Source organism: Sciurus carolinensis, chromosome X (assembly GCF_902686445.1).
Source record: "Sciurus carolinensis chromosome X, mSciCar1.2, whole genome shotgun sequence".
NCBI classification, from domain to species: domain Eukaryota; kingdom Metazoa; phylum Chordata; class Mammalia; order Rodentia; family Sciuridae; genus Sciurus; species Sciurus carolinensis.
The window spans coordinates 14,681,164-14,697,566 of NC_062232.1; the positions used below are offsets into that span (position 1 = coordinate 14,681,164).

Sequence of the window (16,403 nt, forward strand, 5' to 3'; positions counted from 1 at the left end):
GTGCTGAGTGACTCTGTATCATACAGTGCATTAGGCACAACTGAGGATTAAATAAGAATAAAATAAGGTCTCTGCCTTCCAAGAACCTCCACTATGATGGAGGAAATAAAATCCATACCCAACTAGTGAAATACAAGAATGTGCTAAGGATCCTAAAATCACACAAATCCAAATCTAGAGGAATTTGCTGAAAACACACACATGTAGATACTGGAGATATAGCACAAAGACAGCTAGAAATGTCATGGCAGTGATTAGGAAAGGAAACCCCTGTCACAGAAAAGGACAAGAGGAGAGACAGAGCTTGGGGAGCTCCTAAGGAAGTTCAGGTCAGTTGAACATATACCTGGTAGTGGGAAACAGGGCCAGAAGTGGGTTGGAAAAAGTTTTCAGAGCATCTAGAATGACAATCTAAGCATCTGAACTTTTATGTAATAGGGAGTGGGGATCCATGGTAAGTTTTTGAGCTTTAGGAAGAGCAAGCTGTAAATCTATGAAGGATAGACTGAAGAGACACCAAGCAGGGAGCCTATGTGGAATACTGTTAGAACATTTCTGATAATAAAGTAAAAAATGACAGTGACCAAGAGTGATAGTGATGGGAAAGGTTTGGTAGAGTAAGGGCAGATTCACAGAAGGGCTCAAAATGGGAAGTGAATATATGGGGACATAGGTGAGTGAAAGGAATCAAACACTAACCAAAAGTTTAGGCCTAGACTGGTAAAGAATGCTAGTCAGAAAGCAAGACATTGGAAGCCCTATCTTGTGGAGAGAAGGTTGTTTTAGCTTTCAACATGTGGACTCAAATATAAGCACCATTCTGAGGTAGAACAGGTGGGCAAAGAGTGGACTATGTAGGGCCATAGCTTAGGTGAGAGGTTGGGCTTGGGATCTCCAGCTAAGGGTCCCAAGGTATAGCAGTGGCTGGGATTGCCTGAGAAGTGTGTGTGGATGGAGAGCAGCAGCAGAGGACAGAGCTTTCTTTTCATTTGGGTAGGTCATGTGATTTGCTTTGATTAGTGGCATGTGACAGAAGTGACTTCATGGGAGTTCCTGAACTTAAGCCCCAAAGAAGCTTTGCAACTTCCAACTTTCACTCTCTTAGAACATAGCCTACCAGGTGAGAAAGCTGATCTACCAGGATTAGAAGCACATAGTGGAGAACTGAGGCATACCACCAATAATCAACTCTGGTTCCAAATGTGTGTGGGGCAATCTTGGGTCTTCTAGATCTGGCTGACTCTCTAGCTGACTGCAACTTTAAGGATGAGCCCATGCCAAGCCAGTAGAGGAACTGCCCAAGAAACCCATATGCCTATAATCCAGCAACTCAGGAGGCTAAGGAAGGAGAATCACAAGTTCCAGGTCAGCCTGGGCAACTTAGTGAGACCCTGTCTCAAAATTAAAAAGTAAAAAGAGCTGGGGATATAGCTCAGTAGAAAAGTGTCTCTGGGTTTAATCCTCAGTACTGGAAAAAAAAATGGAGTCAAAATCTTGTCACTCTTCCGTCCAGAACCCTCCAATTATGTCCCTTCCTATTCTGAGTAAAAGGATCTTCCTTCTCTCCTATTTCCTGCTACTGTTCCTCTGCTTACTCCTCACCATCCATGAGTGTGTCTAGCATGCTTCCTCCTTGGAGTCTTTGCCCACGCTATTCCCTCCACCTCACGTATCTCCAGTTATCTGCAAAGCCCACTCCCTCCCACCTTACCATTTTTACTTACCTTCACTATCCACCCTATTTTACAGACTACCCTCTCAACCTTCCTTTTCTTTTCCCTGCTTAACTTTCCCCCATAACCCTTGCCATCAGCTAACATCTTTTGCCTTGTTTACTTGTCTGACTTCCCTCAACAGAAAGGTGCCTGAGGGCAGGGATTCATGTCTGCTGTGTCTGCATTCCACATCCCCACCATCTAGAAAATTTCTGGCACAATGTAAGCCCTTGATGCATATTTGTTGAATAAATAAATATTGAACAGTTCACTGGGAAGATAATGCCTTGATGGGGTGGACAAGATTCTGGAAGGTGGGCTGGGGTTATAGCTCAGTGGTAAAGCACTTGCCTAGCACTAGTGTGGCACTGGGTTCAATCCTCAGCACCACATAAAAACAAATAAATAAAATAAAGGTTAAAAAAAGATTCTAGAAGGGGTACCTGGGAAGCAGTATGTTGAACCTTCTTCCTGCCTCATAAATGAGTGAACTTATAGGAAGTGTGTTATCAACAGAAAACTCTGTTTTTATGGTTTTCTCTCAGAAGAGGGAATCTGGAAATTCCAAGACCACATTTATAGCAAGGTTTTTTCACTGCCAGCGGATGGACACACATATGCACACAGGGAAAAGGCCTAGATGTTTGGCGTATGTGATTTGGTTTTTTGCAGAATTGCATATGCTATTTACCACTCAATGGCACTGTCTCGGCTGGCATCGTCTTCACAGTCTGAATCCAAGAAGATATCCTTGTAGATCCTCCCGCACAGGCAGAACATGTCAGGAGCTGGGTGGTCACAGCTCTGCAGAACCTGGAGCATGACCTGAAGAGCCTTCTCACGGTCACCTGCACTATTTCTCCTGAAAGATATATAAGAACACAAACATCTCAATCAAAACCAAGGGGTACCCAAATTTTCAACTCACCTGTCTTTGACACACAGCATACAGTTATATACCCAATTGTTTTGAAATAAACATTTTGAAAGAGAAAAAAAAGACCAAGGGGTATACATGCATTCATTCTGCTGGAAGACTGTAGGTGAGGATGAGGTACTTCAAAAGGAAAAAGATTCTAAGTAATACTTCAGTTTTCATCTTCAAAAGCACCAACTGCTTAGGATATGTACCAGTAAATCTCATGTAAGTATACTTAGTCCCTACTTGATCTTATCTTCAACAAATAAATTCTAAGACAAAATAAGAGAAGGGGAAAGTGATAAAATAAAAAGACATAAAAGTCATATCAACTGGATGCAACATTTAGACTATGTGCATTATCATTCAAATAAACTCACTGTAAAAAAGTAAATGAAACAATTGGGAAAGTATGAACACTGACATTGAGGAATTTTTGATGATTTTTAGTTATGACACCTTAATAATGATTGTTTTATAAAAGTGTCCTTGACTTGTAGAAAGATATGAAGAAACATCTATAGGTAAAATGGTATGCCTCTGATTCATAATAAATCCAGTGTTGGAGTATGAAGAAGTGGGGGGTGAAGGGGAACCAAAACTGATCATGCAAATGTGATAATTATACAAGTGTGTCAGGGGTACATGGGGATTCATTATAATCATGGTTAATTGTACATGTCAACTTGACTAGGCTAATGGATGCCCAGATAGCTAGTAAAACATTTTTTTCTGGGTATGTCTGTTATGGTTTTTCTAGAAGAGACTAACATTTGAATCAGTAGGCTAAGTAAAGAAGTCTCGCCCGCATCAACGTGGGCAGAGACTATTCAACCTGATGAGCACCCAAACAGAAAAAAAAGGCTGAGGAAGGGTAAATTTTCTCTCTCCTTGAGTTAGGACATGCATCTTCTCCTGCCCTTGGGACACTGAAGCTCCTGGTTCTTAGACTTTCAGATTCTGGGACCTACACCATCAGCTCCACTAGTTCTCAGGTCTTTGGACTCAGACTGAATTACATTACTGGCTTTCCTGGGTCTCTAGCTTGCAGACCAAATATCATGGGACTTCTCAGTCTCTATAATCACATGAGCCAATTTTCAAAATAAATCTCTTCTTATATCTCTATATATCCCATCAGTCTGTGTCTATGGGGAACCTTGCCTAAAACAATTATACTATTCCCTACTTTTGAATATATTCAAAATTTTACATAATAAAAACTAAAAACATAAAAGGCATCCATCCTGACTCAACAATTTCACTTACAGACTCTGTACTATAAAAATATTTTTTCAAGAATTTTGTGAACAAATATGTTTGTTATGGCATTGCTTGTAAAAGTGATGAAATGGAGAAGATGTAAATGTTCATTAACAAAAGAAGTAGCTGTACACATTTTATAACAATCAAACTATGGAATACTATGCAACTCTTATAAAGGGTCAGATCCATTTGTAATTATATAGAACATCCATAACACCGCATGGGAAAAAAGTGCTAAACTAAATGAGAAGCATGATTCATTTCTTTGAAATAAATACTATTTACATATATATTTATGAACATAGACAAAAGTCTGGAAGGATACACATTAAACTGTTCAGAAAACCACTGCTGGGATTTATATAAGGTGATCCTATGTATATTTTGTTAATGACTATTCTAGTAAATAAATTATCCTTTTTGATCTCTTAGTCATTTTACAATAGGCTCTTTTATGCTTTTTTTCCCTGAGGACATGTACCTCAAAAAACTATTGCATGCTGGGTGTGGTGACACATGCCTATAATTCCAGCAGCTTGGGAGGTTGAGGCAGGAGGATCAGGAGTTCAAAGCAAGCCTCAGCAACTTAGCAAGGCCCTAAGCAACTTATGAGACCCTGTCTCTAAATAAAAATATTTTTAAAAAGAGTTGGGCTAAGTGCCCTTGGGGTTCAATTCCTGGTATCAAAACAAAAACAAAAACCTAAAAACCTACTGCATCATCCACGAAGACAGATTAGTGCCTAAAATAGTCTTTCTCAACCAGGGTTCCACAATAGAATCAAACCTGAAAGAAAATTATTTGATTATCTGAGTGACTATTTTCACAATTCTCCAAGGATGGTACATGACTAGCCCATTCAAGATACACAGAGAAATTCATTCATTTCATACATTGTGATAGATCATTAAGACTTAATTCTCTCATGACTCAATCTGATCTAGATTAGAAGGACCAATCTAGACACTTGGAATATTTCTGGAAGCCTGCACTAATTAAGCCTTTATTTTGTCTCTGACTTTTTACATATTCTACCTTGGTCCTGGTTTTTATATATTTGATCTTCCCTCTGTTATACAGAATCTAATTTAATAAGCCTGCAAACTAGATCATTTTTTGCATAGCCCATCTATGATAATGAATTTTTGAAGCTCTAACAATACCAACCCAATTCAAATTTACTAAATTTAAATAACTTATACTGTCTATGTCAAGAATATGGAAAAGATTAAAATTCTAAAGAGGTAAAAAATTTCTATACTTGGTATAAGCTAATTTGGGGGGGTTTGAAATACTCATGATTCGAAAAAAATGTATAACTTAAAGGCTTAATTACTCATGTGAGTTCAGGTTGAGTTTTTTTTTTTTTTGACAAGTTATATCAAGATTTCCCTTAACATTTTTCATTAACTTGAAATTACTCATTTCTCAAAAACAAAAGATCTTTTGAGTATAAACAAAACAAAAATCAAGCATCTAAAAAAACGAAAAGCAAAGAGATTTTCAGCTTAAAAGCCACTTTTAAGACAGGTGCTAAACAGCTAATCGCTTTAGTGGTTAATAATCAGCTTTCAGATCTGCTTATCATTTTCAGATCCCAAGGTATCCAAGAACAAACCTATAGATAAAGACTCCTGTGTTTAATCAGTCAGCAACATCTGTTTCTGGCAATAAGGTCATTTCACAATGAATAGACAGAAATGACAGTGGGTCTGAACTTTGGCTGGGGAGCTTTAAAACCTCTGGGGTCCAGGGTACATCCTGAACCAAATAAATCTGAATCTCTTATGTTGCACTAATTCAGTATGTCTTCATCATTGTTAAATTCACTGGTCAATTCTCAGTCCTTGTCCTATTTGAAATATGTATGCATTTGATCTACATATGTTTGATCAACCCATGCAGTTAACAACTGTATAATCCTTTCTCTTTGGACTACCTTCTTCATTTGATTTGCAGGACACTGCATTGGGCTGAATCCTGTAGTTCAATTTTTGGTTCCTGCTCACCTCTCCAATCTTTTAACATTGGAGTATTTCCTTGGACCTTCTTTTATTGGTAACTATACCAAATCCTTTGGTGTTATAATCCAGTGCCATGATTTTTTAAATCATCTGTGTTCTGATGACTCCCAGTTTTCTATCTCCAGCCCACACCTCTCCCCTAAACTCCAGACTGCCTTCTCAGTATCTCCCCTGCATATGTACGTGTTAAACTTAACACGTACAAAATCAAACACTTAATCATCCTACCAAACCTGCTCTTCTCACGGCCTTCCCCATCTTATTGAGCAGTCAGTCCATTTTTCCTTCTTTTCAGATCAAAAAATTTAGAGCCATGATTGATTTTCCCCCAACACCCTTTATCCAATCAGCAGATGCATTTGGCTTTTATTTCAAACCATCTCCCAAACTGGTCCACTCCTCATGATTCCCACAATTACCACCCTGGTCCAAGTCACCATTGTTTCCTGCTTCCACCCTTACCTCTTTACAATCTAACCTCAACTTGGAAGTCAGAGTGATCCTCTCCACTCTAAGTCAGGTCAGGTCACTTCTCTACTCAAAACTTTCTAGTGGCTCCTGTCTTAGACCAAACACTATTTTTTTTTCCCCAATGGCTTACAAGGCTTTACAAGATCTGGCTCCCAGTTATTTCTCCAACCTCATCTTTTACCATCCACTTTCCCATCACCGACTCTGCCCCAGCTGCACAAACCTCCTTATTCTTCCACATGCTCATCCCTCTACTTGAACTATTCTTCCCCCATATATTTACATGTTGTGTTCCCTTGCTGTTTTCTGACTTTTTCTCCATGTCCTTTCCTAAGCACCCAACTTAAAATTGCAACCTCCCCTGCTCACCAGTCTTCCCTATAACCCTAGCCTGTTTTAATAATTTTACTTTTTAAAAATCATTTCTCCCCATTTCAGAATGTAAGCTCCAAGAGGATGAGATTATTTTTTTGGTCTGCTCTATTTATTGCTCTGTGCCAGTGCATAGAACTGGATCTGCCACACAGTAGACGCTCAAATGACAAACTGAGCATAACTAAATGTACTGATGTGGAAAGATCTCCAAGTATTGACTGCTAAGTGAAAAAGAATAACAACAGAATACCTCCTATATGGTCCTATGTTTTAAAACCCCTACAGTATAACATGTTTAACTGCATATTAAGTGCATAGCAAATTGTCTGAAATGGCATACACCAAACTGACAAAAGTGGTTACTTCTGGAATATGAGTGGGATCAGAAACTAGAGTTAAGAGGAATAACTGCTTTGAGTGGTTTTTTTCTTTTCATAAGACTATGTAAATACATTCATCTATTATTTATGCAACAAAATGCACAGAATAAAACCAGAACACTGAACTGGGAATTACCTAATGCTAGATCCTGGTTATTTTTACACCATTTACTACCCATGTGGATTTTGAGCAGGTCCCTTTCCCTTTCAGTGCCTCAGCTCTTCATCTGAAAAGTAAGCTTGACTTTGCTCACCTCACAGAATTAGGGTGAGCTGCAGGTCTGCCAGAACATTGACTTGCCACTTACCATCTGTCTTTCTGTCTACCTTTTCTTTACTGTGTGTCCATAAGAGGAAGTCCATAGCATGAGAACCACACTTCCAATACACCTTTCTTTCAAGACAGTCCTGAGCATTAACAAGCAAGATGTCTCATCAGACCAGTCTCCTTTCTAGAATAAACTTTGTCTTGGATCACTGCCAAAAACCTTATAAGTGATTCCTTCCAATTAGGATACAGGAGATATGAAATGCTTTCACTCCTGTGATAACAATAAAAACCCAGACAATACAACAATCATATTGAGGAGAAGGAAGCCTTGATGTACTGAATTCCAGTGCTGCAACAGCTTCCATATTTGTTTGTCTATTCTTGGTACTTATGACTAGAAGAGAGAATCTTTTTTAGAAAGAGATGGTTTGTAAGGACAAGGAGAAAATTAGCCCATCTTTAGACAATAGCATGGGATGGTGGGACAGGATGCGAGCTGAAGCATCCCTAAGCAAAAACAAATCACTTGGCCTAACAATGCTGTTGCCCCATATTCACCCCCTGAATTTTGCCAAGAAAACCACAGTGAAGGAAATGCTCAAAACAAGAAAGTCATCACATGCACTGTCACACCACCTGGACTGCAGGCCCTGCAAGAACTGAATCCAAAGATATCAGAAACAGCTCAAATATTGATGAGACTGAAAAGGTGGCAGAGGGACAGAAGGTTGGGGGTTGAGCTAATCACAGGTGAGCTAAATCTAATTAAGAGTGCAGTCCAGTCTCAAACCAGCTACTCTCTAAGAGAATCATTTAAAAAATCATGCATGCTAATCACCAGGCCTATGAAAGGGTTCCAATATTCACAATAACAAAACAAAATCATATTTTAGTCTCCAGTTCTTTTAGTTAAAATGTACAATAAATCATAAAATTATGAGTTGCAGAGAGAAGCAAGAAAGTGTGACCCACTATCAAGATAAAACATAATCAAAAGAACATACCTAGAGATGACTTTATTGAAATAAGCAGACAAGAACCTGAAAGTAACTATTATATTGTTTCTATAAATATAGTATGTGTGTGAGAGGAAGACAGCAGGTAGCTCATGAGAGAAATGAAAACTCTAAAATAAGAGACCTAAAATGGAAAAATATAAAATACAAAATGCAAGACCTAGAATAGAAAAATATAAGAAGAATGGAAAAATATAAAAAGAATCACTAAATGGGTATAATACCAGTTTGGACACTACAAAAGAAAAGAGCAGAGAACTTGAATCCAGGTCAACCAATATTATTCAAATTGGTGCTGGCTGGTGGGAAAAGTAACTTTGTGGGATAAACTAGTTCTCTCTCAATGGTGGTGATAGTTGCATGAATGTATTTATTTGGCCTCACTCATCAAACCCTGTGCTTATACTTTTACATTTTATTGTATTAAAGCTTACCTTAATAAAACTGACTTTAAAAATACATAGACCAAGCAATGTTTCTGAAAGCTAATGTCCCACTAGACAGTTTACAGTCATTTTGTCCCTGGATACATTCCTGGTTCTCCCTGCTGTACTATGCCTGGGAGGGACACTTCACACTGCCAATGACCAGCTGACAGCAGCTGGTGGGAGGCTCTGGCAGACAAGTAACTAGAGGATGGGAAGGAGGAAAAGTCCAGACTACTTTCTTCCTCTTTTTGTGGTTTATGGGAAGCTCCAGCAGCAGCCACATTACTTCTGTAGACCCTGCTCCCACCAGGCTTCATGATAGTTCCAGGTGACTCTGGCACCTGAATTCTGGTAACATCACCTCTTTCTTGGACCTCTCCAGCCAAGGGGTGGTAGCAGTTTCCCACTGTTGCTAATTTCTGGGTTGCCTCTTGGTTTTCTATTTGGCTTCTCAGTTCTTCCATGGCCTATGCAACCAATTTTCTGCATTCAATTTCCTTAATTTTAAATATGTAGATTCTTTTTCCTACTGGACCCTGATAGAAACACACTTGCCACAAGAAAGCAGATGGTTTCTCCTGGCCAGATGCCTCATATTTACAGAAGTGAGGTGATCTGTGTTTTTGTATGAACAATGGCCACAGTCAAAGAAATAACAACTGAAATTGTTTTCCTACTCTACAATAGGTCCTAGGGCAGAAGCACTACAAAATCATCCTGCTCCTATCAATCCAACTTTCCCCAGTCTCCTGGGATCACAAAGCACCATCTACGAAAGCTGGTTCTGTGGTAGCTGGCAGACCCTGAAATGGAGTTGGGCATCTCATGGACTGGTCTTCCCACTTACAGAAAGACAGCAGGAGTTTAAAAGTATTCCTTTTTCCAACTCTTGATCCTGCTCTGTGACATGCTACCAGGGATCTCCACACCAATGGATCCAGTTCTACTCCACTCCTTATCTGAGGGTTATAGCAGATTCACTAAACCCCATTTCCTTTTTTTCCTGGTAACTCAGCCAGACCTCACTTCTCAACCTCCAATGCAGTTAGATGAGGCCATGAGACTGAATTTGAACCAGTGGAAGCGTGTGAAGAAGTAATGAACATCACTTCCTCACCAGGCTCATATAAACCTCCCCAGGATGTTTTAAAAGTAGAAACAACCCAAATGTCCACCAACTGATGAACTGATAAATGAAAATGTGGTCCATTCATACAATAGAATGTTATGCTACAATTAAAAGAAATGAAGTGTGGACACACTACAACACAGATGAATGTTGAAAACATACTATGTCAAAGAAGCCATATATATACACACACACACACACACACACACACAAAAGGTGATTCCATTTATAGGAAATGCCAACAATAGGCAAAGCCATAGAGATAGAAAAGAGACTAGTGGTTTCCTAGGGCTAGAGAGTGAGGTGAGGGAATAGGAAGTAAGTAACTATTAACAGGTTGCCAAAATAGATTAGCGTTTGCTTAGGGAAAGGGTGAGGAATTGAAGAAAACCAGTGGGGGGGATGAATGATACATGGGTATGGGGATTTATTTTGGGGGGGGTGATAAAAATATTTTAAAATTGATTTTAGTGATGATTGTGTAACTGTGAATATGTTTGACCTGAATACTTTAAATGAATGAATTGTATGATATGCACATTATATTTCAATAAAACTGTTACAAAGCACATATGTAAAACATCTTGCAGTTCATCATGTTCTCCCTTTTCTTACCAGGCTGAAAGGAAATCTAAGAGTATAAGGCAGAGCACCAAGATGGAGAGACTGAGCCTTCAGGCAATCACTTGAAGAAGAGACTGACTATGTAGGACATACCCACATTGGGATGTTACAGGAGTATAAAATACTTCCATTATGTTAAGCCACTGAAATTATGGGGCCGCTTATTATAGCAGTTACAAATATACAAGCCCAAAACACTAAGAAAACATTATCTTCCATAGGGAAGAGTCACTCCCCTACGAGTCTGCATCAAACTCCCCTTTTGGCAGACACCTGGGGGCCCACACTAAGGAGACTTCCATCACCACTGACCTTGACCTAGCCTGTGCAGGCCCCCATTTTTCTGAATTCCCCTACTCTGGGACATATTCTACCTCAATGGTTATTTTTGGATGGTGGTATCATCAGCAATAATATTTTTATATTTTTCTGTATATATTGCATATGTATGACTGAGATTTTTTTATGCAGACTCACATACAAATAAATAGATTTGCCTTTTACTGCCAAACTCTGAAATTAACTGTAGCACCCAGACACTCATTATATGGGTCTCTTCCAACTCTATACCACAGTTTACCATTTAGTCATTCATTTATCTACCTGTCAACAAATATTTAATGAGTACCTGCAATATGGGTGGCACAGTGGTACTGGGCACACTGGCTCTGCCTAACCAAGAACCAGGAGGAACCTAGAATCTTCAAGTTTCACGTTTTATTCCATCTGGCCTATTATATACCATGGCCCCTACCTCTTCAGACTTACAGTCTAGTGGGAGGGATGATAGATATCAACCAAGTAAACACAAAAACATAAATGCTAGGAGAATGATTAATGACAGAAATTATCATTTTCAGGTTCAGTATTCTTTGCAATGGCTACTTCTCTCAGAAAAGGACACTTAAACTAGACCCTGAATGATCATCACAGTCAGGTAAGCAATGAAGGAAAGAGCATTCCTGACAGAAGACAAACAACATATGCAAACATCTACAGATGTGAATAGCTTACCACTCTTCAGATTAAAAGCAGATGAGGGTAGCTAGAGAATGGCAAACCTGGAGGAGTAGAGTAGGGCCAGGTCATACTAAGTCATTTCTCTTTCTCTTCTGCAAAATTTCTTAAAGGATCTGCCTAATCAAGGATCTCCTACCCGGAAGAACATAGAAGCACTTCTTTAAGTTTTCTGTTTTATTCCAAGTGACTTTTTAGAGCCTACCTCCTTCCAACACACCTTCCCCTAAACACCTAAGAAGCAGCTAGCTCTTCACCCATTGGGCCTCCTCCCTCACTCCCAAATGCACAAGATAACCATAACATGGAGAGTTGGTTTCTCCATGTTACCCAAGTCCTTTTCTATGTATTCCTGCATGCAGTTAATAATTCCCTGAGGGGCTGGTTACTGGTCACAACTTCCTTTCATCTGATTTGCAGGGCAGCTATTTTCAAAACTACAAAAATGGCAATGATGTTAAATAATAGTGTGTCATCTGAGATCACTCTATGGGACCTACTCTAAATCACTGCTAAAAGAATGGGTAACACGTAATTAATCATAAGTATTTTCTCACCTAATAGAGGTCCTGTGGTGATTAGCATTGATGTTTTCTTTGGATCAATGAGAGAGGCAAGATTTTCCATCTGTTCTTAAAGGAGGGATAATGCGGGGATTTTCTCTATATAATGATTCTCTCAAGCTGCTCTGAGAAGCCCAATGTGTGCATAATTCAGAGATGTGCTCCTAAAATTTTTCTGGTCAATCATATACTTAAAGAAATAAAATCACTTTTTTTTTTCTTTTGGAGATAGAGTCTTGCTATTTTGCCCAGGTCGGTCTCAGACTCTTGGGCTCAAAGTGATCTTCCCACTTCAGCCTCTCAGGTAGCTGGGACTATAGGTGCATGCTACGGCACCTGGCTTAAAACATTTCTGAATAGAGAAATATATCTCAGCAAATAAAAATCTTTGATAGAGTAGCCAAGCAACTATGGCATCAATACCTCTCAAAAACAGAGCTCATGAAAGCATAAATTGCAGGTGTTTCCTGGTGTCTTCTACAGAGCAGAACAAACCACTACGAGAACTAAAATGAAATTCTCCCCCATGGTTCTGTACCAAATAGAAAGTAGAAAGACTTAGAAGTTCATCAGAAATTAGCATTTCAGGAAGAACAGTTGATGAGATCAAGAAGGCATTAAAGATATACAAACACCAACTCCAATGTTAAAAGCAAAGGTAGCAGACACTGAGGGCATGAACATCCCACTGGTACTTTTCTGGGCACACAGACTTTATGGGTCTTATGGCTCCTGCCATTCTCCAACCTCCAGAGTCACCTGCAACCAGTGGTAGAAGGGAGTTAGCAGGTAAGTCCCCAGCTTCTTCTCCCCGGGTGAGACAACTGAAGCATGCTCTATAGAGTCTCCCAAGTTCCCTGATAGAATAGTACCTTAGTTTCCCACAGAGGTAATCTGCTCCCTACCATATCCTCTAGTGCTTTTTTTTCCACTTCTCCTTCTGAAGCGTCCTAGGATCAATCACCTCCAAAATACATTATTTGACCCCAAATTCTTACTTCAGATGCTAACTCTGGGCAGAACTTAGATTATGACTTTAGAAGTACATAGAAAGTTCTTATTAAGAAAAATTCATGAAAAAATAACAATCTTGAATTGCTTTGAAATTAATTCCCTAACAACAGGAACAACAACAAAAGCAGACAGAGACTAGGTAAAGTGACAGACAAATAATTTAAGGAAAATGTGGCATTTAGTACCAAAACAAATAATAAGTATGGGCTTTGGGGATTGGGGATGTAACTCAGTGGTAGAGTACTTGCCTAGCATATGTAAGGTCTTGGGTCTGATCCCCAGCACCATAAAAAAAAAATCATAAATATGCCTTCTGGTTAACCTGTGTTCTTCTGATAAGTTCTTTATTTTTCAAGTAAAACATTTTTAAAATAATGTGCTAATAACTCAAAGCATATGGCAGAGATTTTACTGTCCCTGATATGATGATATAACTGAACTTATATCCACCTAATAAGACTGAGATTACTGGTAGGATAAAGGATACACTATAAAGACAGGGGCTCAAGAAATATGTCTATGATCATTTAACTAATAAAATACTGCTTTATGTTACAGACTTAAAGAACTTTTGAAAGGAAAGCAATATTGAAGATCATTTGGTCCAATTCTTTTTTTAAAAAAAAGAGGACTATCGGGTCCATAAAAGTGAAGTGACCTGCGTAAGGCCAAGGCAATGCAGCAATTGTAGAGTTAGGCACCTGGCTCAAATTGGTCTGCTTACATAACCTTCAGTAACTCTAGTGTCTACAGAACAAAATCCAAATTCCTTAGCTTACCAGTCAAGGTTCTCAACCACTGAGACTAACCTCCCTCCTCAGCTATCTATTCTATTTTAAACCAAACCTTCATCCAGGTAAGCCTACCTTACCTTCCTATCTCATCAAACATCAATCATTAAAACACCTGGGATGGTACCAGGTGATCTTGCAATCTGGCACTTTGAGTATAACCCAAAACAAAAAGCAAAATAAAAACAAAAACCTTAACTGATGATACCCAGCCTACAACCCACCCTTCCTCCTTTTCATTTCTGATCTCAAACACTCCCAGTTCCTAGGGAAGTCAAGTGACTTGCCCACAGATACCCTCCTAGGCAGCAAAAAAAGTGGAGATAGAACACAGGCCACCTAACCCCCAAACCAACACATTCCCCATCCCCAAAATGCCTTTCTTCATAAGTCCTTCAACACAGATATAAAAGTCTCCTTTTTGTATCACTTAAATAAGAGATATGATGCACTGCAAAGTATTCATTCATACTAAAACATGATTTTTCTGAATCACAAGTAAAGCATTATGTCAGACTCCCTTACTGATATTTCATCTTAAATAAAATGTAAATTTCCATCCTTAAATTTAGAAGGGGGTTACAGTATTGATTTGGTGGTCCTCCAGTCTACAGAGATTTGTCCCGGGAAATCAGAAAGGCCATCTCCTTGTTTCCTCCTGATCAACATCTCTATCTCAAGGGCAACAGTGACAGGAATGAATGCATGTGAAGTCTCTCGATATATATTCAAAGGCACAGGAGGCTGAATCTACAAGCAATTCTCAATAAAAGTTTCCTAAATGGAACCATGTCCTTTTCCATTTGTTTGGAGTCCTTGGGCAGAGGGTGAGAAGGTAGCTTTCCCTAGTATCTCTTGGACTTACAGTTTGGTCTTCCAGATTCTATATGGCAACTGGAGACTTATGAATGCAACTAGTGTGGAAGGTTAATATGCTATTTATTCAGAGTGCCAAGTGGAAGGCTTAATAGCAACTACACTGGTCAGGTTTTTCCTCAGGAATTGTTAATAATTAATAGTTTATTCTGCATGTCAAAATTAATTACCAACAAATTCCTGATTCTCAAATGATATCTGAAGCTGGAAACTACAAAACTTGCTCTCATGAGCCTTAAAACATTAATCAAGTGAGCAACTGGTAAGGCTTCTATTATTGTAAATTTCTGGACGTCCAGTTGTAAAGATGAAATACATGTTAAAACAGAGTCTCCTGTAGCTGCCCTTAATGCTCTGGAGAAAATGTCATAAGCTACCAGAGTATATTTTTTTAAAAAAAGAACATGAGAAAAACATACAAACATAAGAAACTATGTTCTTAAATCTCATTGATAGAAAATTTGATGTCAGATGGGGGAGAAAGTTCTTTATTAATTGTCTTTAAGTATATTAGTCTAACTCTTTCAGTGTTGTATTTTCTTAGACTGACAGAAAAGTTGGCCACAATGTTGTCTTAGGTTCAGACCATCATTAAAGATGACCTAACACTGGAGGTTAGGTTCTCTTTTTGGAAATAGAAGGGCAATTAACATTGACACAGCATCTTCTATGTGCCAGGAACTATGTTAAAATTTTTAATTTTATATTCTTACTTAATTTTTAGAACCCCTCATTAATTCCCATTATCTTCATTTATTTCACAGCAGTTCAGTCCCTGGTTTTGTGGGTTGTCAACAGCACAGTGATTTTGAAATATTTCTCAAATCATTCCAAAGTTAAATGTTTTCTGGACAACCAAAATCCAAAACTTGAAATGCTCCAAAATCTGAAACATTTTGAAGATCCTATTGGGGCATTTCAGATTTCAGATTTTCACATTAGGGATACTCGACTGGTAAAGTCTACGCAAATATTCCAAAATCTGAAAAAAATCTGAAATTGGAAACACTTCTGGTCCTAAGCATTTTGGATAAATGATACTCAACCTGTACTTACAGCATAGTAGATGTTGTTATCCTGTTTGATACATGAGGAAGGTAATGCTTTGGGAGGTTAAATGGCTTGGTCATGGTCGTAACACTTAAGTACAGGTACTGGAATTCAAATCCAGATCTGCCTGCCTGCAAAACCTACTGGAATGATATTAATTTTCCATGTGCCTTGTAAGTTCTCTCTTTTTAAAAAATATTTTTATTTGTTGATGGACCTTTATTTTATTTATTTATTTACATGCAGTGCTGAGGATTGAACCCAGTACCTCACACGTGCTAGGCAAGCGTTCTACCACTGAGCTACAACCCCAAACCCTTAAGTTGTTTCTTAAGGTCATTTCAAATGAAAAACATCCCCTCTCCCAACTGACATCATACTATTCTGAATAACAGCAGCATTGTCAAAGTGAATGTAGAGTACTGCAGTAATCTGAAGAGAACAGTTGGCTTATCTAAAAAGTGTGTGTGTAAT

General features: G+C 38.7%; 1 protein-coding gene across 2 annotated transcripts in view; it reads right to left on the reverse strand.

Moving 5' to 3' along the window:
• The window catches only part of Map3k15 (mitogen-activated protein kinase kinase kinase 15), a 119,265-nt gene that overhangs the window by 51,003 nt on the left and 51,859 nt on the right, over positions 1-16,403 (reverse strand). For both annotated transcript variants that reach the window (XM_047535783.1, XM_047535782.1), the window contains exon 7: positions 2,407-2,577. In XM_047535783.1, coding sequence (XP_047391739.1) covers positions 2,407-2,577 — 171 coding nt within the window. The remainder of the gene's footprint in view (positions 1-2,406; positions 2,578-16,403) is intronic.